This window comes from Callorhinchus milii, unplaced genomic scaffold, assembly GCF_018977255.1.
Source record: "Callorhinchus milii isolate IMCB2004 unplaced genomic scaffold, IMCB_Cmil_1.0 Scaffold1, whole genome shotgun sequence".
Lineage (NCBI taxonomy): Eukaryota > Metazoa > Chordata > Chondrichthyes > Chimaeriformes > Callorhinchidae > Callorhinchus > Callorhinchus milii.
Genome location: NW_024704742.1, coordinates 32,122,693 through 32,149,820, shown reverse-complemented (window position 1 = coordinate 32,149,820; position 27,128 = coordinate 32,122,693). Strand labels below are relative to the sequence as shown.

Sequence of the window (27,128 nt, the reverse complement as noted above, 5' to 3'; positions counted from 1 at the left end):
GTCGATTGGTGGGTTGCTTTCCAGGGGTAATGCCTCAGAACAAATTTTTAAAAATGTGCTCACTCAATCCACGACTGCTTGTGAGACACTGCTGTGCGCAATTGGCCGCTGCGTTTCGCCCACCAAAAACACAGTCAATCCACTTTATATTATATCCCGTGAAGCACTTTGAGGCATCTCAATGACGTAATCTGGCGCTATATCAAATGCAAGGATTATTATATATTATAAATTATTTCAAATCCTGTTGATAAATCTATGCTTTGTTGGACTTGACCTCTGGCACTAGATGCTGTAAGGACTATATTTTATTTGTCTATGAGTGCAGAGATAAACCATTTCTCTTAACATAAAAGAACCCACTGAAACTTCTGGAGGTTCTTTCAAGTATCTTCCAAAATATAAAGGACTACTAATCCCATAATTGGCCCCATCAGCTATAACTGTTCCTCTGATATATAGCCTTCTTTCAAGTCTCAGTTTCTTTGACATCAATACCTCCTGTGTTCTTGATGTGTTCCTGTGTTCCTAACTTCCTAGTGAACGCTCCTGCAGATCAAAGAAAATTATACTTTTTAAAAAATTTACAGTTTTACAGAATTGAACAATTTATAATAATGGTATGTTTGAAATGTACAGGTAGAGCATTCTTATTCCACAGAAATTCCATTGTGATGTGACCATTGTCGTAGTTCTTCTGTACTTGTGGAGATTTAGTTTACTATATTATATTGTGAATTTTTTTACAAGTGAATGCTGCTGGATGTGTCAAGAACAGAACAGCAGCATTTTATAGTATACCACAATGAGGTGATGTACAGATAAATGGTGCTATACGTATATGGGCACAGGTGTTATCTTCTAAATATCATGCTGTTGGCCACACTTTTTTGCCTTGCTTCTTTTTTTACTTAGAATAGTTGTAATTCAATTTATCTTTGTGTTCTATTTTGTACAAATTAATGTTTTTTAGGCAATTCTTCTCCCGCAGATTTTAATTTTTTTGTTTTACAAAACGTTATTTAGTTTTGATCTCGGTGACAAAAACATAAAATATACCTATTTAATTTAATATTAGTACTTCACACCTCAATTAGAAATTTCTGATCCTCTTTCAGTGATTTAGTAACTGAAAATAGTGGACCAAGCCAAAGATAAATTGCCTGTTAAACAAGTTTCGAACTCTGAATGACAACCTTAGTTTAGCAAAGATGAATGTGGTCATATATTTGTTTGGAGATCTCAATATTTGTATCAGTTTAAGGATTTTTTTAGACCAATAACTGGAGTTCACTGTCCGTCAACCCATTCACTTCCATGATCTTATTCAACTCGTCCTTGTATCGAGTCTGGTCCCGCAGGAAGTGAGGTATTTGCACATGGTGTAACATAGCAATACTCTTCAGCTTCTCTATATCTTCATAAGAAACCTGACAGAAACAAAAGATAAGAGACTAATCATGTTTGCTTTTCTATGCACAATAAATATAACATTTGTCCAAACCACTTCCTATGCACATTGCTCTTCAAAAGAGCAAGCACAGACATGATGGGCTGAATGGCCTTCTTCCGCATTATAAATATCTTTTTTAAAGAATATGCCTGGATAATATTCTGCAATGTTAGATTACTCGCCATATCTTTGAGTCTTGTCCAACCTGACACATAAGCCATCAACCAAATATGGGAAGACTGGGACTTGTCTCTTTAAAAGATGGCATTACATACAGGCTTGCTAGTGTGATAGACATTGGTTTGTCCTACTTCGACTGAACTGAATTCTCATCAATACTTTTTGCAGACTTTTTTTTATCATGTTAAACAAAACGTGGCTGATTTCCGTGTCACAGACATATAGTCTGTTTGTGATGTTCATGGTGTTATGCCAAGCTGCAAGTCGGCCATTTAGAATTTTTTACCAAACAATGGTAAGAATTGAAAAATAAACATTCATTGGTCAAACCACGAAAAATGTCTAAAATCGGCACACCTACACATTAGAATTGTCAGGGCTTCCACCACTTGGTTTGCATATTTTGGGGGAAAATAAATTCCATATTAAACATGTAAGTTTTGTGAAGTGAGACTGCAGCAGTGACAATTGACCTGACAAGGAAGTTAAACATGCCACAAAACAAGTTTGTTTTGAGTCAAGTAGGGAACTAACACACTTCTGTGAAAAAGGTGTTTGCAATGTGGAGATGAGATAGAATGAAAATAACAAGAAAGAGGCAGTAAAATGATGCTCCATGTTCTTACAAATGCTCAGTGTCACAGCACTGAAGTGTTTCAAAGCACTTCAGATTTACTGTAAGTGTAGTGACTATATGTTTATAGGCAAAGGTGGCAGCCTCTTTGCACACAGCAATGAAGTGAATAACCAATTTTATCAGGGGATTGTTGGACACTAGAAGAATAGCCCTTCTCATTTTAAATAGTGCAATGGGACCTTCAACCTCCACCTGAAAAGGTAGATGTAATTCAATTTAACATCACATTAGAATAACAAGCATCTCTGACAAAGCACTGCACTGGAGTATCAGACTAGATAAGACAGGCTGCCATCTTGACTATAATGACCTGTGTTGTACTTTAATATGTTTGTGTGAGAAGGCACTGTCAAAATGCAAGTTCTTCTTAGTTGACCCAATGTACACAGTGTCACAATTGTTTTATATTTAATTTACAAGCATCAAAATCCTTTAGGGAATGGCTAGATGGACTATAATGATCTTTTCTGGTCCTGTATAATCTTATGTTCCTACCAAAGCTCACAGGAAAGACATACACAATTCCAAACAAGCATTACATTTCACTGACCTTTCCCAGTGCTGTTAAAAGCTGGAAGTTGATGCTACTTCTGTGTCTCAAAATTTTAAGAATGCCATCTAGATATACTTGATCTTTGCTAAAACAACCTAAAGAAGAACAAGCGTCATAAAGGAAATCAGGTCAGGTCTCCACTTATTTATTCAATTCTAATCACTCAGTGTAAAGCACGATTTTCATTTTTTGCTCATTTAAGTGTCTTAAAGGCCTACATGGAGTTCTATTAATGCTGCTTATAATGTGAAGCTCACAGTTGGAATAACTCCAAATGCTTTTACTAATACTTCTGAAGCCTTTGCATTTCTGTCCATTACAGAACTTTGGTGATGCCATGTTATGTTTCGCTGAGCAGTATTCTAGGGCACTGCTGATGACTGCACAGCCAACCTTGCTGATCAGCAGGACCTGGAGGGCAGACCACTCACTGGGGGCAGGGAGTCATACCACTCAGCTCCTGTTAACCCTGCAAGCCAAAGCCTTAATGGGTTGGGTGGTCCTAACTGGACAAACGGTGGAAAAGCTTGCCAGACAGCAATATCAATGGCAGGCTGTACAGTTTTGGGTGGTAAAGATACCAGCAGTACCTCAACACATACTCTGGACTCTTGCCAACCTGCTCCTAATACTTTCCAGAATTAGGTAAGCAGGATGCATCCCTCCAGGTAGAGAGTGTGCATTCCATCTGAACAATCTATCTCTGGGAGTACATGGAAACCTCAGCTTGGTTTGTTTCCGAATGTATCAGACACCGGGTGACCAAAAAAAAAGTTTCCGTTTCACTTCAGATAACACATGCTACCAAGAAGCAATCTAAACACAAGGCAGAACTTGGATTGGATTCCAAAAGTACATTGTGCCTTTCCTGCACTTTGTGCATTTCAATAGAGAGTGTACTCTCACATTTTACTTGATGGTGGAACTGTATGGCAAACTAGGATGGGATTTCATCATATGGCAATGGTGGATGTGAGACCATTTCTTATATTTTTATTTATTTTTAGAAATTACAAGGTCTTGCAAAAAGAATCACAGAAGAATAAGAGGAAGAATTTTTAAAAATCAATTTGGGGCTTTTTTCATAGTTGTAATCATAATCATGTTTAGAACCTTCTAATTTCTGCCTGTTATTTCCCATATTTAATAGGCATTGCATTCCCTTTGCTATATTTATTAGTTGGAAATATTTGCAGTTTATTCAAAGCAAACTGGTCCAGTTTTACAGTTGTCCAAACAGTCTCCTGGTCATGGGATGTACCCCTGACTAATCCAATGCTCTGATTCTCTGTATAGAAATCCTACAGAAGTGAATGCAAGATTTCTATCTCTACAAATTTTCCATCAACACATTTTGAGTAGTAGCCACCATCTAGTCCAGTGCAAAAGAATCAAGATTTGAAAGTCTTATAAATTACACTGTCGTATGTTGCAGCTTATGGTATTCATTTAAGCTATGGCTATGGAAGGTGCAGATCCATCAAGGGTTAGATAATAAATGAGACTTCCCCATGCTAAATTGTTGTAACATTCCTGGGGGGGGGGGGGGAAGGGATCACATTTAACTTCTTGCAGGGTAAAGTGGTATATAGACACACGAGATAGGAAAGGGAAGGGAATTGAATCTTGTGGTTTCAAAATGTTTAAAACCATATGAAAAAAGAACTTTTAGTGGGTAATTTGCAAGCAATGAAGCCAGCTAAATATTTTGAAATAAATATGAATTGACTACGTTCTAACCCCAAGGGCAACATATTCCATAATCAGATAGCTTAGCACTGAATAGTTACCCCAAGTATAATAATAATGATGGAAATGAATGAATTTCATTGCTAACTCACTTGTATTTTGATCGGTGTAGAGGATGCTTCTGGGCGAGTTTTATGTGCCATGTTCAACATCCCATGAATTTGAATTACAACTGTTAGGTGTACATATTTATATTTGATGATAGGAATATTTTAAAGGGCTAGTATTCTTGGACTTTTGAAGTTCCAATTATAAAATTGGCATTTTGAAATGTCATCTTCTGATCTGCTGTTTTTAAAATGAATATCTGGATTGCATGCAAGTTGGAACACAGAAAAATGAAGTGAGTCTCCTCCCTCTATTGTGTCAGGGTCATGTAAAATAGCCTCCCAAAAGAGGGTCTATTGTCTGCTGATCACTAAAAATGAAAATCTTTTCCCCAGGTCTTTTTAATGGGATTTCCCTTAATGTAAATGAATAAAATACAATTTGCAGAACATTTTTTCACTGTGATGAGGACTCAGTGCTGTCCTACAACTGAATAAATCTGAACATTAAATAACATTGTGTTCTCATAATCTATGATACACACTTCTTCACAAAATGACATTAGCCACTTAGTATGAGATGCAAATGGATTTGTTTTAAGTTCCACACACTCCCATTTCACATATTGATCAATGGAAACACTTGCATTGTCAAAATGAGTGTCTACCTGCTTGTAATGTGTCAGTCTGACCACGCTTAGCTCGCACGCAGTAATCCCACCTAGTGTTTGGGTCCTTCACAAACTTGCTAATATCTCGGAAGAGCTCACTGAAGGACATAAAACTGGCTTTGTAGACTGTGTAGTAGAGGAGAGCTGCCCTCCAGAGGAAAGGGTCCTTGCGAAACAGGACACTGTGGATGCTGGCCAGTCCCTCTTCAGTTGGGTTCACTGGTTTAAGTGCATGCTTCTTACGACCATTCCAGTTACACCAGGGCTGCATGTTGTTGTTCAAACCTCGAAGATAGTGGGTACCTGCACAGTGAGCCCAAGATTTTCATGTTGAAAACAAACATTTAAAATTCCTGGCTGAAAAATGGGGCATATTGTCTCCCGCATTTACAGAGGTATTTTGCTCTACCTAGACTCTACCCTAACTAAAATGCAAGATGACTTTACTTCAGCTGCCATTCTGAATGCAAATGTTCCTAGTTGGGAAGTGGACCTTCCCCACAGCTTTCTGTACTAAACTAAAATTAGAAAATTTAATTGAAATCAATTAGGATTTACCATCAATGTGTCAAACGCAAACTCATCCTCTACCCCCACAGTTCTTTAGGCTGACCTCCATAAAACTGGTTCCTTAATTACTGCCAGTTTGCATTTTACTGAATAAAATTCAAAGTAGCCATAATGTCACTACCTGACAGTAGAATGTCCAGCCTGGTTTCACACAAAGCATTAAGAACAGCGTTGAGGGACTCACCTCCAGAGTATCCAGGTAATTATGATCTAATTACGAATTGTTAATTGAAACCCCTGCACCTCTTCCCATCCCCATCTTCATTTTTACCTTTTCCCTGATGAATAAAGTTGAACTTGGCATTGCTGGAAGAAACACCAATGAACAAACTTCAAGGGTTAAGTGTGTTGACCTACAGATCGTAGCGCTGTCTCATCTACTTCCAAACTACACCTTAATCTGAGCTACGAAAGACCAATGGGATTTCTCACACCTATCTCGTGTCTCAGCATTCCCTCCAGCCAGTGCTCTCGAGCAGTTGACACGTTGATTGTCAGAGTTGGGCGTCCATTCACTATAGTCATGGATGCACGTGAGAGCAGATCATCTGTCAGATGAACTGCAATCTGCAAAAGGAAACATATTGGAATTGGTGTGGTAGAAGAACATCTGAGGCAACCAACTATCATTTTATTCAAGACTGTAACAAGTAAACTTTACCATGTGGTGGAAACACCAATAATACTGCAGCGCCTATCTCAAAACCACACCAATTGTATCCAGTCAACCAGACAAATAGAATACAGTTTACATTAATATAGTGTCTTTCACATTGGTAAGAAGTCTCGAAGCACTTATACCGCTGGCTGGGCAGCCAAGCCAGGCATGGAGGCAAAACAGATGGAGAGGAGAAAGATGACCAAAAGCACAATCAAAGAGGTATGCCTTGAAACAGACCTCAAATAAGCTGAGGGAGGTAGCAAACTGAGGGAGTCTGGATGGCATTCTAGAGAGCGAGGAATGATAGCTGAAAGCTTGCCTTCTGATGGTGGTGTGGATAGTGTGAGGGACATGAAGCAGGTCGATGTTTGCTGAGTGAAGCGAATGGCCAGGTTGGTAGGGTTGATGTAGATAGGGTGGATTCCCTTTTCCAGAGCTTTGTACTCTGTACTTTGTTATAATGTAAATATACATCTATATTTCTGGGGTTTATTAAAAAAATCTATTTCTGAAACATATTTATTCCAATCACTTATGCTGGGAAAGGGTTTAGGCTAACCAACTAATACAACATAAGTATTCATGCTTAAAATGACTGGGTGCCAGGAAATAAACTCTGGGAAATGGCTAATTTTGGGCAAAAATTTCCATAATTTTCTATTGGCCCTAGATATAGCTTTACAAGTATAAACAACAATAATTCTGCCAACAACCCTATCTGCTTTCATTGTCTTACCAATTTAGTTTGGACAGAAAAACAAAAGCTCCGTGTTTTTACATTGCGTGACATAATGTAGACCTTAGCAACAAAAAGAAGAAAACAGTTTACGTATTTCTTTGCTATGCAAAAATAGATGTTCCTCTTGGCAAACATTTGTTATAATGGGATAAAACCAGTTCTACTAAATAAGTGTCTCCTTTCGGTTCCTTGTATTTGTTTTTTTTAATGTATATTTTTCAAAAAATGTTTGCCCATATTTAGCCATCCCTCACATTCCTCAGCCTGCTCCCACTTTATCAGATTGCAACGTGCTGGAAAAAATGTGAGCAAATACAAAAGCTTCCACTGACTGAATCCCAAAGGATGCTACAGGAAAGATTTGAATTCCAATTATTTTTCAACAACTTTCATTTCAATAGATGACCTGCAAGGGGAGCAAAGTATACACTATAATAAGGTCAGACTGGCAAATTGCTGAGTTCAACCAGCCTGCAGCCTGGGACTTGAACCAGTAGCCAGCTACCTACAAATCAGGTACTCGACATGAGTCTTCAAAATACCAAATATAACACTAACCATTCTGAGTTTACAGCAGGTGCCTGAAATTACCATAAGACCTGCACACATACAAATTGTTTATAGTTTGATCCAAAAGATACAATCAATCCACTTTACTGTATATCCTATGAAGCGCTTTGAGACGTCACCTCCCCTTCGGTTCTGTGTCAGGCTGCCTCTGTCAAGCGCTCCGGGACTCTACCCTGCATGAAAGGCGCTAAATAAATGCATTTGATATGGTGCCTTATCATGTCATTCTTGCAAGAATTATTCTTATTATATAGTGTGATCGTTTTAATTTTTGCCACTGGTTTCCTTTGATATTTTCCCCTGCATTTCTCCCCTCCCCTTAGAGGTATTTGACTCATCTTTTCAACTCCTCGAGTCTATCACCCCCCCCCCCCCCGTCTAATATTCCCTTCCCCAACACAGAGCATTAATAATCTGGACATCTCCACCAATGGCTCTGGAGTGGTCCTGAGCTCCAGACACCAAGAATATCCTTAATCTAGGTCCACAATTTCTCATGTTTTTAGGCTTAAGAGCACTGTATAAATTTAAGATTTTGTGGAATTTGGGGAAAAAAAATCTTAGATTCAAATAGAATTTGGAGGTTGATTTTCCACGACAACAAGAAAAAAACCCACAGAAAATTGCCTTTCAAATTAAGGCTGTTTTTAATTAAAGGTTGTTTTTCAAATTTCTGCGTTATTTTAAATTGTAAAACAGTAGTTTTAAGCTAAGAACATGAAAAATGTTGGATCTGAGCAAGATTTACCAACCGAAAAGAAACTTTATACATACAGTATTAGTGTCAAGTGACTATCAAAAAGAAACAAACTCAGTTTGCACGTAGAGCTTACGTCACCCAGACAGTCCTCCTTTTCCATGTATTTCTTCACAAAATACCAGATACGGCTCTTGGATAGTAGACTGCCTCCTGTCACTTGTTCAAATTTCTCATAGCTGCCGTATTTCCGGAGTGCCCTCTTCATTATCCTCACAGCCTAAGAAGGGGAAAAAAAGACCAAATGCAATTAAATATAAAACAGGAAGCTTACAAAAAAAAATTGCCCTTAAAACAGATATTGGTATATCCTACTTTTGAAGCAAAGACAAATGAGAATGGGAAGGGATGTGTGCCTGAGCTGCGGACAGGAAGATAGTGGCAATGCTATCACCCATTTCATGCTGAGATACGTTTACCCACCGTAAAGCTTGCAGGGAGATCACTGTACCTACCATCCACCTAGTGAGGGCTCAAACCTGCTCTTGTCGGATGTCGAACCAACTAGTGACTATCCATGGGGGGGGGGGGGGGCGCAGTGGGGGAGGTAAGCAGGGTCTCCTTGGAACTGAACTGGCTGCAAGGTGACATGCCTGGCCGTGGAATGTCAGAATCGAACCAGCCTTATGTGGTGGTCTGTAGTCTGCAGGATGCGTCCGTAGTCTGGTTCCTGAGCCAGGCGGGTCCGCAGTAGTCCAGGGCACTGCTGATGACAACACAGCCAACCTGGCTCATTGGCAGGACCTGGAAGGGCAGACTAGTTACTGGGGGCAGGGAGCCATACCATTCAGCTCCTGTTAACCCTGCAAGCCAAAGCCCTAATAAGTAGGGTGGTCCCAGTTGGACAAGCAGCGGGAATGCATGCCGGACAGCAATATTAATGACAAGCTATGCGGTTTTAGCTGGTTAGACTCCAGCAGTACCCTAACACACACTCTGGGGTCCAAAGGCTCTTGCCAATCTGCGCCTAATGCTTTCTGAAATTAGATAAGCAGGATGTGTCCCTCCAGGGAGAGAGTGCACATTCCATTCCAATAATGTCTCTGGGATTTATATGTGTAGGTGGGAAGCATGGAAATCTCAGTTTGGTTTGGATACACTTAAGCATGGTGATGGGTTTCCGCATGCATCAGACACCCGGCTGACCAAAAAAACAATGGTAAGCTTGGGCAATAGTAGACTTCTCACGCCTTGCTTGAAATTTAATTTGTCTCCTAGAAGATTGAATATTTTGACACTGTGTAATACAGCAGGTTCAGTCTGGAATTTGAAAACTGAGGCCTGAAAACCTCACCATTTTAGGCTTAAGGTAAAGAGCATGAGAAATGTGGGGCTCTGATGTCCTAAACCAGCCCCCACTGGGACCAGATTTATCAGGAACAGTACATGGACATGTTCAGGCCTGACATAAGAGCAGCAAAACTTCACAAATTTAACAACTTACAATCAGAGCTACACAACGAAACTCTTAACAGATCATTTATCAACAGTTTTACAAAAAGTGCATTGAGGGTTGTTATCTTCGTTGAATTGTTTTTGAACTCTTTTTGCAGTAGCTGTTGATTTCTTCCAGGTCAGTTGCACTGTAAAAGGATCTTTTAGTGAAAATGATACCTGATCATTCCAATTCAAGAGGATCAGGAGTTGCTCTTCCACATTCAAACTATTTATTCCCAGCGTAACATCTCTTTTACTGGACACAATGAAAGGAAAAGACCATTGAGACAATATTATGCAAGTCACACACAACAAATCCACCTTTTTTTAAAAAACTAAAATCATTTGCAGTATTTTACTGGATCACGGAAAAATGGATGTTCATACTGTACATATTGAAAATAAAACGCCATCTAGTGATGAATTTGAAAAGAAACAAACACGAGATCTGCCATTTCTAGTCATAGTGAAGTAGCCTTCTTAGCGATGATTTCCTTTTTTCTAAATTTTTGTTATTCTATTCCTCATTCTATCTATTTTCTTTGTGCACACCTTTCCCCAGGAGGTTTTGTTTAAATGTTGACAATAGAATCAAAGAACGTTTACAGCACAAAAAAAGATTTTGCCACTCGTGTCAGAGCTCCTCACTGGGGCTATCTGCTCTGAATTACCCTCAATTTTGCCTAAACCATTTAATATTACTTCCTGTCCAGTTTTTCTCTTAATGGCCCTCATTGATCCGGCTTGAGTTATTTTGTGTAAGACATTTCATATGTCAACAGCCTTCTGCGAAAATATGAAACAAAAACAGAAGTCGCTGGGAACATTCAGAAGGTCAGGCAGCATCTATGGAAGAAAGGAAAGTGAGTCAATGTTTCGGGTCCACAACCCTTTGTCTTGATATTGGGTGTGTCTTCTAAACTCTTTTCTTCCGAAAACCAATTTACATTTTCTTGTTACTAACTATCTATCTAGCTAACTAACCAATCAATCAATCATTCTCAATTTAAGCAATCAAAATCAGTCATATTTTGAAAACCTATTGGATCCACCCTTTAAATACACTCTGTTGTAGTGAAATAATTAGCAATTAATAAAATCAATGTGAAATAGAAATGCAATGCCATCTCCATGCAAGGCTTTTTAAAAAAAAGTCTCTGTAAAAAGCACTTCACATTTCCAGCTGCCAGTCTCTTCACACATCAGGTTTCACCCAGAAGAAATGCAATACCAAGGTCACATAAAATAAATGTTGTAGGAACACAAGACTGTTCATGGTTGGAAAATATCATTACCATTAATCCAGGTGGTCTCATTTTGAAACACCATCTTACACTAATAACCCTCAATCCCTTCCACCATTGTAAAAATGTCTAATTCCTTTAATTAAATGCAGTATTTCCCTACTTGGCCAAGAGACAGAATTCATTACTGTCTGCTGGGACTGTTATTCAGTTCCCAACGTGGTATTTAATTATTTACTATTACACTACACCATTGCTATTAAGGAAATGCATGTCCCAGATTCCTGCCAGCTAACCTATTAATCCCTTTGTGTTCATTTTCTGAAGCACTCAATTCTTAGCTGTCATTTCTGTACAAACTTATTGTGGTCCGTCATTCTGTAGCGTTCCTCATGGACGTTAAAAAGCACCAGGCTTCCAACTGCATCTAATTGCATTTGATGAGCAATTATAGACTTTCAGACTGCAAAAGCCTCCTCTATTCTCTAGGCAAGCTGCAAGTTATTTATTAATGTTAAACTACAGATACAATATTTTTTTCCCTTTTATGAACCAGGTTCGGCCTTCTTACCAGCTCAATACAAGTCGAAATTTTGATCATGATATCCATCACTTTTCCACATTAGCAATGCTTCAGAGTTTGAAACATTAAATATCTGACCTTGCAAGCTTTCCTTTGCACTTGATGACCAACATTACACGAGAAAATTTACACGACAAACCTAATATATTACACTTCAGATTTCTTCAAGCATCAAAGATCCGGATAAGTTTAAAAGATAATTGCACTCCTTTCATAACATTTTTTAAACTGTATAATTTTATAGCTGATGTTTACAAATCAGAATAGGTTGGAAATAGAGGCTCTGTGACCCGTGTCAGAAGTAACCTTGAACATGTTGAAAGAGGTAGGATTTGAGGCAGGACTTAAAGGTAGAAGATCCAAGAGATACGCAAATGGCAGGGTGAATAGGTATCCACAACCTTTTGGGGGAGAGAGTTCCAGATTTCCACTACACTTTGGGTGAAAAAATGCCTCCTGATTTCACTCCTAAATGGCCTAGCTCTAATTTTAAGATGATGCTTCCCTTGTTTTGGATTCCCCCACCAGAGGAAATGGTTGCTCTGTCGAAATATGACAGATCATTTACAGTTTTAGACAAACTCTACATTGACTACTGTTTTGTCTATAGAAATGCTATTGCAATACACAAAGGATAGGAAAAATATATATAGTGATCACAGTCTTAAGGGACAGCCCTTTCGAAGAGTTGAGGAAACACTTCTTCACTCAAGAGGGTAGTGAATTTATGGAATTCTCTACCCCCAAAGGCTGTGGATGCTCCGTCCTTGAACATATTCAAGACTGAGATTGATAGGTTTCTAAAGGATAGAGGGACTAACGGATATGGGGATAAGGCGGGCATGGAGTTACATTAGAAGATCAGTCATGATCTTATTGAATGGCGGGGCAGGCTCGAGGGGCCGAATGGCCTACTCTTGCTCCTAATTCCTATGTTCAAAAACTTTATATTACTGATGTGCATAGTAAGGTGGACCTTGTAAACTTCAACAATTAATGATTGCAAATAACGATATTTTTTCACTTTGCACAGTAGCCGTGGTGGTAGTGCTGTTGTACAGTTCTCTAATTAGTTCAGAAATATCAATAAATGCAGTGATCCACTATACAGATGAACAGTTTGAAAAAAAATGAGGATTTTGCAAGAATAACGATAAGCATTTTTAAAGAGTTGCTCAATTAAATCCATCAATTTCTGGGTAGAGGCAGTCAGCTTATAATAACACTGTTCTGCAATTCACAACAAGTGAATAAACAGCGACAAGTGATGGTTCTGCTGGTCAAAATTCTGCATGGGGACGGTGGGGGTAATCTTACTTTTTGTAAATTCACAGATTTTTAGTGGTGTGAATTATTGACATAAAATTCCATTATAAAGTGTACACTTACTCAAAGGTTGTCGTGAAGGATTGTGAGGAGAAAGGGCGAAGGGCAGTCTGATCGTGATTGTCTATTCACGGACAGCAAGGTCCCAATCCAGGTCAAGCTTGTGGCATACAAGACCTGTGTGTAAATAGTTCTTCTTTATGGTTCTGAGCTCCTGGGGATGCAGTGGAGAGGATAACTCTGGCCCATTTGCAACAAACATGAGGTGGATTTGTGGCAAACACAGAAAGGACACTGGCCTACACTGACCTATAACACTTCACAGCAGGCACGTCTATTTGCCAAAGCCCCTCACACAAGGACCTGGATTAAGCAGCTGGTCTTGAGTAAGCCTGGAACGTGCCAATGAACTTGGACCTTGAGAACATAAGATGGCTGGAATATCACAAGCTATGCTGTAAAGGTCCTCCCACCATGCTGATGAGGAAACTCTGAGGCTTGGGGTGACAGGTGCTGGAAGGCGTTACTTGGAGTCTGAGTTCATGAACACGTTCATACACCCAGGCCCTGGAATCAACCCCAATTGGTTTGCAGAGAAATAACGCACCTCCAAAGGGTGAAACCATCACTCATCAGAAGGGATTTATGTCCAATCTGTAGACAGGAAGATACTGGCAATACTCTCACCCATTTCATGCTGAATTGTGTTGTCCACCAGGAAGCTCGCAGGGAATTCCTGGTACCTGCTATCCATCTAGTGAGGGCTCAAATCTATGCTTGTCAGATGTCACTACTACTGTCCAATTAGCTCACTACTGAATGAATCAATTTAATAATTGATGGTGTAATGACAACAGAATTAATTCACGCGCTACTAAGACTGAAATAGAAGTATTTATATTTAATAATTTATTTAGCTGTGGAAAAAAATTATTCTTTAATCATTGACTCAAAGTGGATAAAGTGGTTACAAGATAATTCAAGTGAGAGTTAAAGAAATGTGTGGCTTATCGATTTATTAGTTCAAAACTTTGGAGAGAAGCAAATTAAAAGAGATTGTTGACTAAACAATGTGTTCACATCTGGACAGGATAATTTGAGCAGTTCATGATAATGTGGAATCCTGTAGCGTATTGGTTAGATCGCTCGCCTTGCAAGCGAGACCTGGGCTTGATTCCCGGCAGGGCGAAACATTGGGCAAGTTTCCTTACTCCTCTTGCCTCTGTTTACCTAGCAGTAAGTAGGAACCCGGTTGTTAGTCAATTGTCGGATCGCTTTCCCGGGAGTAACAATCCCTTTAAAAAAAATTGGTCGCTCAATTCACGACTGTTTGTGGGACACTGCTGTGTGCAATTGGCTGCCATGTTTCACCCACAAAATATACAGTCAATTCACTTTCCAGTATATTCTACAAAGAGCTTTGAGACATCTTGAAGACGCTATATCAAGTGCAAGGCTTATTATTCAACCATTCACAGTTAGTAAATAGAGGTGGCAAAAACGATATGTCCTAGGTTAGTGGTGTCCAAAACAATATGTCCTAACTAATACAAAGGATATTATAAGAATGAATTGTCATTATTAACAATGAAAAGTTGAGGGGGAAGAATACTAGAAGCAAGTTATTTTTCCAGTTTCAGTTTATTTCAATTGAAATGATCCCAGAATTTAGGAAGATAGTGTCAATTGTAGTGTGATGGTTGAGTGACTTATAAGGTCTTGAACATGCTAACAAACTATGTTTGCTCTCTTTGGTATTTTTTTCTGGTACTTTCCCATTCGTATTTTGATTTGCTTGCACTACTGATTTTTACTGACCTCTGCTGAAAAAGCTTCACCGTGATTAAGGCGGAGAGGAAAAGAGAGAGAGAGAGAGAGAGAGAGATGCGTTTAAGAAAATGAACAACCAAGACCATTCAAAAATACTTCTCCTTTTCTTGTTCCTGTTAACAGAAAACAGATACTTACCATCATTATGTCAGTCTTGCCAAGAGATATAATGCAAATTGGCATCTTAGTTACTTATAGCTTGTTAATTATAACAAGTAATTGGCGCAAGTCCCAGGTCACACCAGGTGGAAGGGTAAGCAAGACTTTTCAGTGAACATCGAATTAAGCACCATTTGGACTGTTATCCACACTGTGTGATCCTGAAGCATCCAATATTTTACTTTTTGTAATGGTTAGATCCACTTTATTAATAATAATCCTTGCATTTGATATAGCGCCTGTATTTTTGCCCGCAAATATACAGTCAATTAACTTTACACTATATTCTGTGAAGCGCTTTGAGATGTCCAGAAGACCTGAAAAGTGCTATATCAAATGCAAGGATTATTACTACAATCATGTCATTGAGACATCTCAAAATGCTTCACAGGATATCCTGCAAAGTGGATTGATTGTGAATTTTGTGGGCGAAATGCAGCAAGCAGCCAGTTGCTCATAGCAATGACCCAAAAAACAGACATGGAGTGAGTGACATTGTTGGCCAGGACATCGCATAAAACATCTGTCCTACTCCAGTCCACTCAGGAAGTCACAGTATAATGCCACATCACAGAATACAACAACTACAACAAATTATTTTTCATAACTTAAAAGATCTTAACATAAATTTAAGTACAACTATTAAAGTATACTTTATTCTTTATACATTATTTAGATTCTCTTCAGTGCAAATCCAACTATACTTTAATAGTTGATAGTTAATTTGGGGCTACATCAGCCTCACTGAGAGTGAGCCATTTTAGAAGCACTGTTCACTACACCATCATTTGATGACTTTTTCAAGGATAACAACTCCAAATCCAGATTTAACCCCATGCTTTTTTAAAAAAAAAGTTACCTGTTGAACGTATTTTTCCCTTGCACTACATTTCTTTGTCACTTAAGAAGCATTGTATTTTGTCATCTATTCATGACTGGGTCCTGCTGGCAAGGATTTTTTTTTGGGGGGCGGGTGGGGGAGCGGAGAGGAAGAGGAGGATCGCCAACACAGGTAATTGCTGGGAATAAATGTTTATCAAATCTGTAATAAATTGTCAGATTTTTCCACCCATATGTTTAAATTAAAATTTACAGTCATTAAATAGAATTCTGCATTTCAGAACTCAATAAAATAAATTTTGCTTTAACAGCAATTTCATACAAATCAATAACTACAACATTTTTTTAAAACCCATTCAATCAAACATTGCTGTACCTGAATAAGAAATGTATCGGAAGCATTACTGTGCCTTGCCAACACGTGGGGTGAAACAGGATTAGCATACTCAAACTGAGGATTGTAGGTGAAGTCAGACTTAAAAAATTTGATCCGTTCCTTTTCCACGTTTGAAGGTTTGATGGCACTCAGTATGCACTGCCGACGAACAGAGCCTTCGCTGTCCCTCACTTGAACGTGGCCGACCGTGGGCTTGGACTTCTGCAGACTTGTAAAATACAGCCTTTTTATCTTGCTTTTAGGTCTCTGGGACAGCCCAATGCCACTTCCTATTACAGATATGCTGCAAGGGAATTTCATAGTGCTGGAAACTAGACTTCCCACAATCAGGGGAGTGCACCGGTTACCAAGGTACCACTCCTTGCCCACCAATGGAAGAGGGGCGCTGGGGGCTCGGCGTTCTTTACTCCGCAAGACAGCTGATGGCTTGCTGGATTTCCTATGCTTCTTATGAAGGCTGGAGGACAAGTGTTTTTTCTCTCCTTTTGAGTGCAATAAAACATTGTAGCCATTGGTTCCATTGAAGATTTCTTTGAGAATACTGACTGAAACTTCTTGGAACCCAGTTTGGCTTGTATATTCTTTTCCAGTAGGATTCAGCAGTATGGACTTCTTGGTGAGCTCTACCTCTGGCCAGCGAAGCTTTTCTGCATGGAAAACAAAAATGGAAAGGTACAATTAATTTACATGGATATTTTCATCTCAATCCTGAGCACACAACCACCTTCCAAACAGCAAGATCATCATACAAATTGGATTGGAGAGGCACTATTTCCATTCCAATGTTGTCCATTTTGGGATAGGTCAAATCCCCAACATAAGAACATAAGAATTGCTACACGAAAGAAAAACAAGGTCCATCCAGTTCGCCTTCCACCATCCTGGCAGTCACATGCACGTGTCACGTCCCAAACTATATACTGTATCCCACGATATTATTTCCTAAAATAAATCTAATTTGCTGTTGAAAGAATTAACACTTTCTGCCTCCACCGTCTCCCTAGGGAGCCTGTTCCATACATTGAACACAAATAGTGTTACCGCAGATTCGTTTTGAATTTATCCCCCTCCTGAATCGCATGCCTTGTGCTCTGCTTCTAAACAAGGGGGTAAATTCAATAAAACAGTGTAACTATTTCCAATTACAACACTGGGTTTCTCAGTTTCCCGTAGAACACTGAATATAACGTTGAAAGAGAAAATGTGTTTATTTGAATGAAGATAATACAGATGGAGGTAAACCAAAGCTAACCAGGGTTTGGTGACAGATGTGTCTGACAAAGATTTACTGTAGCATATAAATACGATTTAGACAAACCCGAATGCTCCTCGGAATTGTGAATTAAAAGTCTGTCAGGCATACTAACTCAAATTTGATTGAGGCATTTAAAACAATAAAGAATTTGAAAGGTTATATAGTGAACTACTATACCCTTTGGTAGAGGGGTCAGGTACATGGGGGGGGAAATGCTTAAATTCAGAACTAAGATGGTCATAACTGAGGTCACAAAATATTTTTCATACAGAACGCTGAAGAGACGGGAATCGATAACAATGATCCTTGCATTTGATATAGCGCCTCATCGCGTCTTCGAGACGTCCCAAAGCGCTTCCCAGAATAGACTGCAAAGTGGATTGGACCGTGTATTTTGCGGGCGAAACGCGGCAGCCAATTGCGTTTTCCCCCCCACCCACCACCCCACCCCACACAAACAGGCGTGGATTGAAATGACCAAATGAATCTTACTATTATTATTAAGTAATAGTTTAAAAGAAAGATGCGCACAGAGAGGTATTAGGAGTAGCATTAGGAACAATATGTAGGGCCATTCTGGAGTCCTGTAGCTCAGTGGTTAGAGCACTCGCTTTGCAAGTGAGAGACCCGAGTTCAATTCCAGGCAGAGGGCGAAACCTTGGGCAAGTTTCCTTACTCCACACAGAGCCTAATAATAATACCTCCAAAACCAAAAACAATAATAAATTGGTCATTTTCAATCTACGACTGTTTGTGGGACATTGCTGTGCGCAATTGGCCGCCGCGTTCGCCCACAAATATACAGTCAATTCACTTTACAGTGTGTTCTGTGAAGCGCTTCAGGACGTCCTCCCGACGTGAAAAGCGCTATATCAAATGCAAAGATTAATATTATTATTATTATTATTATGATGATTATGATTATTATTGTGATTATTATGATTGTTATGATTATTATTATGATTATTATTATGATTATTATTATGATTATTATTATGATTATTGTGATTATGATTATTATGGTTATTATTATGGTTATTATTATGATTATTATTATTATGATTATTGTTATGATTATTATTATGATTATTGTTATGATTATTATGATTATTATTATTCAGCCCCTCTCGAGCCTGTAGTGCCCGTTCTGTGGCTGCGACCAAAAGGACCTGAAGTACGTCAGGACGTCAGCCCCGCCCCCCCCCCCCCCCAGCCGCGCCGCGCCGCGCGGGCGGAACCTGCGCGCGCATCCAACCGCCGGCGGCGCTGCTGGCGAGCCAGCACTGCGGCTGCGCGGCAGGGCCTAGCGGAGCCAGGCTTCGCTTTTCCTCCCCCCCGCTGACGATGCCGCGGGCGAGCGCCTCGCTCCGCCACGCCGGCCGGCCGAGCCTGCAGGCTGAAGAGCTGGACCCGGAGGACGACGACGACGAGGAGGAGGAGGAGGCCGTGGCCGCGGCCGCCGGCGGCAGCAGCAGCAGCAGCAGCCGCTCCCAGACTCCGACCGCCTCGCAGGTTCAGCGCCACCTGTCCAAACTGACCCCGGCCGCCGTGGTCGACCGGAAGGTGAGCGAGGTGGTCCAGTACGTGCTGATCATGGAGCAGCGGAAAGTGCCGGTCAAGCGCAAGGACATCACGAAGAACGTGCTGAAGGAGTACAGGTCCATCTACTCGGAGATCATCCGGCGGACCGCCCGGACCTTCCGGCAGGTTTTCGGGATGGAGCTGGTGGAGATCGACACGAAGAACCACGCCTACATTCTGGTGAACCGGCTGCCGAGGCGGGAGGGCGACCGCATGAACTGGGGCCCCGCCACCCCGAAGACGGGCCTGCTGCTGGTGATCCTCTCCATCATCTTCATGAAGGGCAACGCGGTGAAGGACTCCCTGCTTTGGCACGCGCTGAAGAGGCTGCGGGTCGACCCCGCGGAGAGGCACGACGATTTCGGCGACGTGAAGAAACTGGTCACGGAGGAGTTCGTCCGGCAGCGGTACCTGGAGTACTGCCGAGTGGCTCACACGGATCCGGTGGAGTATGAATTCCGCTGGGGCGCCCGAGCTTTCAGAGAGACCTCCAAGATGAAAGTGCTGGAGTTTGTGGCAAAGATGCATGACAACCAAGACCCCAAAACATGGAACACCCAATATAAAGAGGCCCAACAGGAGGCAGCGTCCCTTGCGCAGTGAGTGCCCTCGGAGCCGGGTGCTTTCCCCCCCCCCCCTCTCAAGAAGCACCTGACTGCACAAACTCTCCTCAAACGGCGACAAAGCTTCCCTCTTTCATCTCTGCTCTCCTCTCTTGCCACTGAGCCATTGCGCTGAATTAACAGAGACCAGCTCGTGATGTGAGTGGTGCACATAGGTTGTGAAAGAAAGTGCCCACTTTGCTTCTTACACAGCAGTGCAATCGCCTCGCAAGCGAGAGGACCCGCGTTTGATTCCCTGGCAGGGTGAAACCTTATGCCAAATTTTCTTACCCCACACACGTGTCTGTTTACCTAGCAGTAAGTAGGAATCCAGTTGTTAGTCGATTCCTCCATAAATAAATAAATAAATGATGATTTGGTTACTCAATCCATGACTGTTTGTAGAACATTGCTGTGCGCAATTGGCTGCCACGTTTCGCCCACAAAATATTGCAGTCAATTCACTTTACAGTATATTCGCAAAGCACTTTGAGACGTCTCGAAGACATGATAAAGCACTATGTCAAATGCGAGGATTATTATTATTTTGAAAAAATAAGCCTGACTCTGAGCCGTGGGGGGGGGGGGGGGGGCAGTAGAGGTGGCTGTAAGCATGGTCGAAGAGGAAGGTTTTCAGGCTGGATTTATAAAAGGGGCAAGATGGGGGATTGAGGGAGAGTGTTTCAGAGATTTGGTGTGTCGTGGCTGAAAGCACGACCTCCAATGGTGGGGCGGAGGGTGCGAGAGACGATTGGAGGCGCCGGGTGGTGGATTGGGAAGTGAGGAGATTATCTGGTTTTCATCCTGCCCACAGAACGGAGACAGCTTGTCAAAGTCACAAGCAACATCCTCCCTATCTGTGACCGGGGCTCCCTCTGCCTCCTCGTCCTCCTGGATCTCTCTGGCGTGTTCAACACAGTCTACCACATCATATTCCTCCACTGCCTCTCCTCCCTCATTCACCTTAGTGGGACCGCACTCGCATGGTTCGAGTCCTACTTAACCAAATGCCTCCGTTTCACTTCGGCAAATGGTTTCTCCTAACACCCCTGCTCGGTCACCTGCAGGATACCCGAGGGTTCCATCCTTGGCCCTCTTTTCCTTGTCTACATGCTCCCTCTGGGCAATGTCATCCGCAGACACGGGGTAAACTTCCACACAAATCTACTTTGCCTCCTCCAGTACCAACTCCAGGTCCGCCGATGTTTTTCAGCTTGTCTGCCTGACATCAGGGCCTGGATGAGTGCAAACTTCTTGCAGCTGAATGTGGACAAGATGGAGTCCATACTATTTGGATCCCATCAACTTCTTCACTCCTGCAGATCTAAACTCCTCAACCTTCCTGATCTCTCCCTCAGATTCACCGAACCATTGTGCAATCTAGGCGTCCGGTTCGAGCCCCCGGGAATGAAATCCATCCACTCCCTGGGCACCTCCCTACCTTTCTGACCTCCTCACTCCCCAATCCACCACTCGGTGCCTCCACTCGACTGGCACTGACCTCCTGCTCATCCCTCGCACCCTCCGCCCCACCATCGGAGGTCACGTTTTCAGCCACTATGCTCCCAAAACTCTGGAACACTCTCCCTCAATCCCTCCGCCTTGCCCCCTTTCTCCCCCTTTTCAAGTCCTGCCTGTAAACCTTCCTCTTCGACCGTGCTTTCGGACACCTCCCCCTGGATCGGAGTCAGGCTCCACCACTGTTAAGTGCTCTGAGATGCTCCCTGCAGGGAGGGCTCTATATAAGTGCAAATTGTTGTTGTTATACAAATTGGGCTCCGAGACTTTGCTTAAAACAATGAGAAGCATCAAGTGACACCATCCTGTCTTCATTCCCCCTGGAGTCCTGTAGCTTAGTGGTTAGAGCACTTGCTTTGCAAGTGAGAGACCTGAGTTCAATTCCAGGCAGGGCGAAACCTTGGGCAAGTTTCCTTACTCCACACGCCTAATAATAATCCCTCCAAAAACAATAATAAATTGGGCATTTTCAATCTACGACTGTTTGTGGGACATTGCTGTGCGCAATTGGCTGCCGCGTTCGCCCACAAATTTACAGTCAATTCACTTTACAGTGTGTTCTGTGAAGCGCTTTGGGACGTCCTTCCGACGTGAAAAGCGCTATATCAAATGCAAGGATTATTATTATTATTATTCCTTTTTACAAAACGGATTGCAGGCATTCCTACTGAATCTCATCAACAGTCTTGAAGCAGCCAACAGCTGGTTGTAAAATGTAAGCGATCGATACAAGCACAAGGGTTTCAGGCAGTGGAAAGAGAATAAGTTCTTTAAAACTTATAAAGCTGGCTGCTGGATTGACCAATGGCAATGAATCACAGTAATGCTGGTAACCAACATCTTCATATCAAGTCCTTCAATTCTGTTCCAATAAAAATAGAAAACCAGCAACAAAAAAAGTACAAAAACATTTGGCGAACGCTCATGTAGAAATTAAATGAAGCTCTAAAATGTAAAACAATAGTACTCCAAAAGTTTAAAAAATAAATTTTCAGCAGAGAAGCCAATTTAACCGATGTATCTGCCACTAGTACCGGATTTTCTTTCACCTTTTATTATTAATCCTGCTTTCTGGCTCATTCCATTTTACTGTTTGGCTGCTTATCCAGTTTCCTTTTAAATAATTCAATTGATCCAGCCTCAATAACCACTTGTGGCAAATGAATACACTACCTTAACAACACTCCAAATTAAGACATTTCTTTCATTCTCCCGATTCTTTTGCTAACCCTCCTGGTTTCCAAGACACAGATTAACAGATGACTGGAGAAAAGAATGGAGATGCAAATACAATACAAGGCCTTATGTTGTGTAAGGAGATCACAAGTCCTCTGTGACAACATAAAAGGAGTTGCTGCAGCTTATACTGTTTTCTATGAAAAGCATGTTCCCAATGTTAATAGCAGCAATTGTTTTCTCATTTTCAAAGCAGGAGTGAACAATCACTCCTAATTAATATAACAATGAAGGAATGTGAACATCTATGTTGACTTTTAAAATATCAGTTCCAGGATTTAAATCTGATTTGGAAACAATAAATTAGATAGAAGCTCCAGATGTCAGTGTTTCCAAATGGTTTTGTAATTTGCAAGTCAAAACTTTAATTTTAATTTTTTTTCCTGACAAACTAATCTTTAATAGTCATCAGGCTCCGTCAGTTAAGCACTCTGCTGGAAGGCACTATATCAGTACAAATTTTTGTGAATTGTTGTTGTAATTCTAATTCTTCCATTTTAACAGCTCTTTGATATATTTTACAAAACATTAAAGACCAAACAAGAGTAACCATATTTTGCACCTCTTTTCAATGAATTGAATCCTCAGTGATTCTTCTATCCTCTCTGGCAGATATGGACATACTTAATGAATGGAACAAGTCTGGTCCCAGATAAATCATCTCTGGAAACTATAAACTAACCTCTAAAATATATTGGAAGCCAAAACAAGATTGCAATCCATGTACCTCATCAAACACAGGTGATTTGTTGATACAGAATACACTACTGAATGGAGTTGATTGCTTATACAGTAAGTAAAACATTGCACACAATTGAGATGGTCTGAAACAGATATGTTGAAGTTCTTACTCCACTTGAATTTTATCCCTAATTGACATTCAATTTCCAAGAAGTCTCTGAAGTTATTAAAATACAGACATTAAGTAGGTCACCACACAGACAGTTTCTAATCACACAATTTCAATTTTATCCATTTTGGTCACAATAACATTCACAAATAGTTATTGATATTGCAGATCATTGCACTTCTCAAAACAATCACTCGCCTCACAGAATCTGATTCATTCATTCTGCCTTTTACTTTCACAATTCACTGTTTACATATAAAACATCACAAAAACAAAGGTGTAGTAGAAACAAGCCAAAATGTAGCGAATGTTTCTACATCAGTGTAGAGTCTAGTCCATTATATCAGTCTGTTGGTTGACTTGTAGCACGCATGACTGCCTACTTACCTCTCTTTATAGGCACCTTAACCATTTAAGCTCCAGAAAATAAATCAGGATCCAGGAGTTTAATCATAAAAGTACATTCCACAGAGTGCAATGAGTTTGGGAAAGGCAACTGTAGTGAGGTTCAACTGTCCCTTCAGTATTCTTGTTTTACACAATCATGATTAGAAAGATACAAAATTTATTTCCAGGCTATCAGATGGCCTCCCAGGACCATACCCAAGTGTTTACTCATAAAGAATCTCAACTTCATAGGCTCAAATTCCATCCAGTTTTGGCCTGCAAGACTATTTTATTTTCAAAGTTTTGGATTATGCAGAGTTGCAAAAATTCATACGTTTAGTTTTATTTGGAAGTCTTTTGTAGTTCTTAAAAAAAATCAGCTTCCAATATTAAGACTTGAATTTAAGATTTTTCCACAGATCTTATACTTCAAAGCAAAATGGTCATCCAGGTGTCGAACGCATGCAGAAACGCATCACTAAGAGTATCCAACCATACAGAGTTCCACGTATGCATGCCACTTATACATGGCGTCTTGTTTGACCCTCAACTATCCTTTCTACCCCACATCCATGCTATGACCCGCTCTGCCTTCCTCCACATCTGCAACATCGCTCGGCTCTGCCAGTCTCACACCACAGGGCACTGAAACCCTCATACACGCATTCATAACATTAGGCTTGACCATGCAAACACCCTGCTTGTCGGCAGCTCCCAACTCCTCCCTCCATCGGCTGCAGATCATCCAGAACTCAGCATCCCATGTCCTCTCCTGCACCAGGCTCCATCACTCCCATCCTCATCCAACTCCATTAGCTTCACATCACATAGAGGAAACAGTTCAAGATCCTGGTCTTCGCTTTCAAAGCCCTCGATAGCCTTGCTTTCCCTTACGACCACCTGACCCCCTACCAATCTGTCCGCTCCCTCCGCTCAGCGGGTTCTGGCCAGCTTCATGTCCCCCACCGCACCTGCCCCACCATTGGCTGGCGAGCCTTCAGCTACTCTGCCCCCACCCTCTGGAATTCCATCCCGCAGTCCCTCTACCTCAATCCCTCCCTTGCCATCTTCAAGACCCATCTCAAGACCCTCCTCTTCAACCGTGCCTTTGATCACCCTCCTTCCCCCCGTCCTCCACCCTCCCAATCCCGACCCTCAGCTGACTGTCCAGCGGCCTTGGGACGTCCTCCCGACGTGAAAGGCGCTATGCAAATATAATTCTGTTGTTGTTGTTATACATGGAAATTTCCCTGTGCCCATAATAAAACGGGTGCTCTCCCTGGAGAGATGCACCATGTATACCTAAATTCAGAGAATATGAACAGGTTGGCAAGAACCAATGTTTAGGGAAACCAGTGAGCGTGTTGGGGTACCAGCTAGCTTGCCACTGAAACACTGTGTGGCAAACATCCCACTACTTGTTGAGCCACGACCCACATTTAATAATAATAAGCCTTGCATTGGATATAGCGCCTTATCACGTCTTTGAGATATCTCAAAGTGCTTCACAGGATATACTGTAAAGTGAATTGACTGTGTGTTTTGGTCTTTGACTTGCAGGGTTAACAGGTTGAGTGTGAATACTCCCTGCTCCCAGTGACTAGTTTGCCCCTCCGAATCCTACTGACAAGCCAGGCTGGTTGGTCTGTCACCAGCAGCGCCCTAGAGATTTGCAGACCTGTCTGGCTCATGAACTGGACGACTCAGACCACCACAGAGGATTGCCTTGATTACAGCCTTGCAGCCAGCTCAACTTCAAGGAGACTCGGCTTACTTCCTTCCCCGCAGGAGGCTAAGACTAGGTGGAATTTTAGGCCTCGGTCGAAGTGGTACACAAAAAGAGCAGCAAATCAGAGAATTTCCCATCTTGAGAGCCAAGAACCAGCCATTATGTTCACCAAAATAATATCACGCACAACTGATATGATGATGCAATCCGATATGATCCACGAGGATACAACAGGTTGAATGTAAGCAAATGAGGACTAGTTTGTCAAACACTTCTTTCTATGTAGGTAATTTCCCTTTAAAATGACATTAGTTTTTTTAAAAAAAACTTAAATGCAATTCAGTCAGCAGGATTGCACAAATTGGCAAGAATCGTATGAATCACAATGCACGGAATGAGAAAGTGTCATTCAGTCCATTAATAATAATAATACTAATCCTCGCATTTGATATAGCGCTTTTCACGTCGGGAGGACGTCCCAAAGCGCTTCACAGAACACACTGTAAAGTGAATTGACTGTATATTTGTGGGCGAACGCGGCAGCCAATGGCGCACAGCGATGTCCCACAAACAGTCGTGGATCGAAAACGACCAATTTATTATTGTTTTTGCTTTTTTGGAGGGATTATTATTATTAGGCTCTGTGTGGAGTAAGGAAACTTGCCCAAGGTTTCGCCCTCTGCCTGGAATTGAACTCAGGTCTCTCGCTTGCAGAGCGAGCGCTCTAACCACCGAGCTACAGGACTCCACGTAAGCCCATTGCTCTCACAGACCACGTACAACAAACCAACAGCCCACCATGGACTTCATTTCACCAAAACCCCAGGGGCAGGGAAGGCTCTGCAATTAAGATACCCTCCGATCATTCAAATGTAAATCAAATCAAAACTCCAGAATATTCTGGATTATTATTATTATTATTATTATTATCACAACAAGTGCACTCCTCAAACCCAGTCTCCTGGTTGAATCAATCATTCAGCATCAACCAGTCAATAACATTGCTCTGATTTGGGGAGTTGTTTTTTTAAAAAAAAGGTATATGCATTACGAAATGAGTCCAAGTTCGGGGGGAGGGGAGGGGGGGGGGAGGGGGGGAGGAGGGGGGGGGTGTCCTATTGCACATCCCTGAAAATATTACTAAACATCTCCTACTTGAATAAACACGTTATGTTCGAGCCACGAGAGAGAGATTTAATGCTAAAAAAAATTTTTACCACACACACACACAAAAAAACACACACACACACACACGACTGCAGCTGCAATGCGTCGGGGGTGGGGGGGAGAGGGGGGGGCGAACCCCCAGTGCTCTGGAGATTGAATGGGAGCAGATAAGCCACAACTCGCCTCGACCCCCCCCCCCCCCAGTGACATTTTGTGGGGGGGACGGGGGACGACGACGAGAAGGACCTTTCACAACACACCGAGAGGTGCGGTTTCTGCAGACAACGTGTGGCGAAGAAAAGCACGTACCGGTCACTCGAATTGACTCCAGCATCCCCAGCAAACTCCGGCACTGCACACGGTCCAGTCCGCCAGGTCGGTCCCCCTCCCGCCCCCTCCT

General features: G+C 41.6%; 3 protein-coding genes across 4 annotated transcripts in view; 1 reads left to right on the top strand and 2 right to left on the bottom strand.

The window, feature by feature from the left end:
• The window catches only part of LOC121849966 (acetyl-CoA acetyltransferase, cytosolic-like), a 236,732-nt gene that overhangs the window by 123,073 nt on the left and 86,531 nt on the right, over positions 1 to 27,128 (bottom strand). The gene's annotated exons all lie outside the window — the stretch shown is intronic.
• LOC121848015 (uncharacterized protein KIAA0895-like) lies at positions 198 to 27,128 on the bottom strand. 2 transcript variants are annotated; one of them, XM_042339582.1, is made up of 7 exons: positions 27,038 to 27,128; positions 16,383 to 17,050; positions 8,664 to 8,807; positions 6,295 to 6,427; positions 5,288 to 5,593; positions 2,821 to 2,918; positions 198 to 1,430 (listed from the first exon to the last, which is right to left on the bottom strand). In XM_042339582.1, the coding sequence occupies exons 1-7, from the start codon at positions 27,060 to 27,062 to the stop codon at positions 1,272 to 1,274; spliced, it is 1,533 nt and encodes a 510-aa protein (XP_042195516.1). In that variant the 5' UTR covers positions 27,063 to 27,128; the 3' UTR covers positions 198 to 1,271. The 2 variants fall into 2 exon arrangements, with proteins under 2 accessions (XP_042195516.1, XP_042195519.1); XM_042339585.1 differs by lacking the exons at positions 16,383 to 17,050; positions 27,038 to 27,128 and adding an exon at positions 10,202 to 10,664.
• LOC121849967 (non-structural maintenance of chromosomes element 3 homolog) lies at positions 18,919 to 20,108 on the top strand. The gene has a single exon (XM_042339602.1). The coding sequence runs from the start codon at positions 19,003 to 19,005 to the stop codon at positions 19,840 to 19,842; it is 840 nt and encodes a 279-aa protein (XP_042195536.1). The 5' UTR covers positions 18,919 to 19,002; the 3' UTR covers positions 19,843 to 20,108.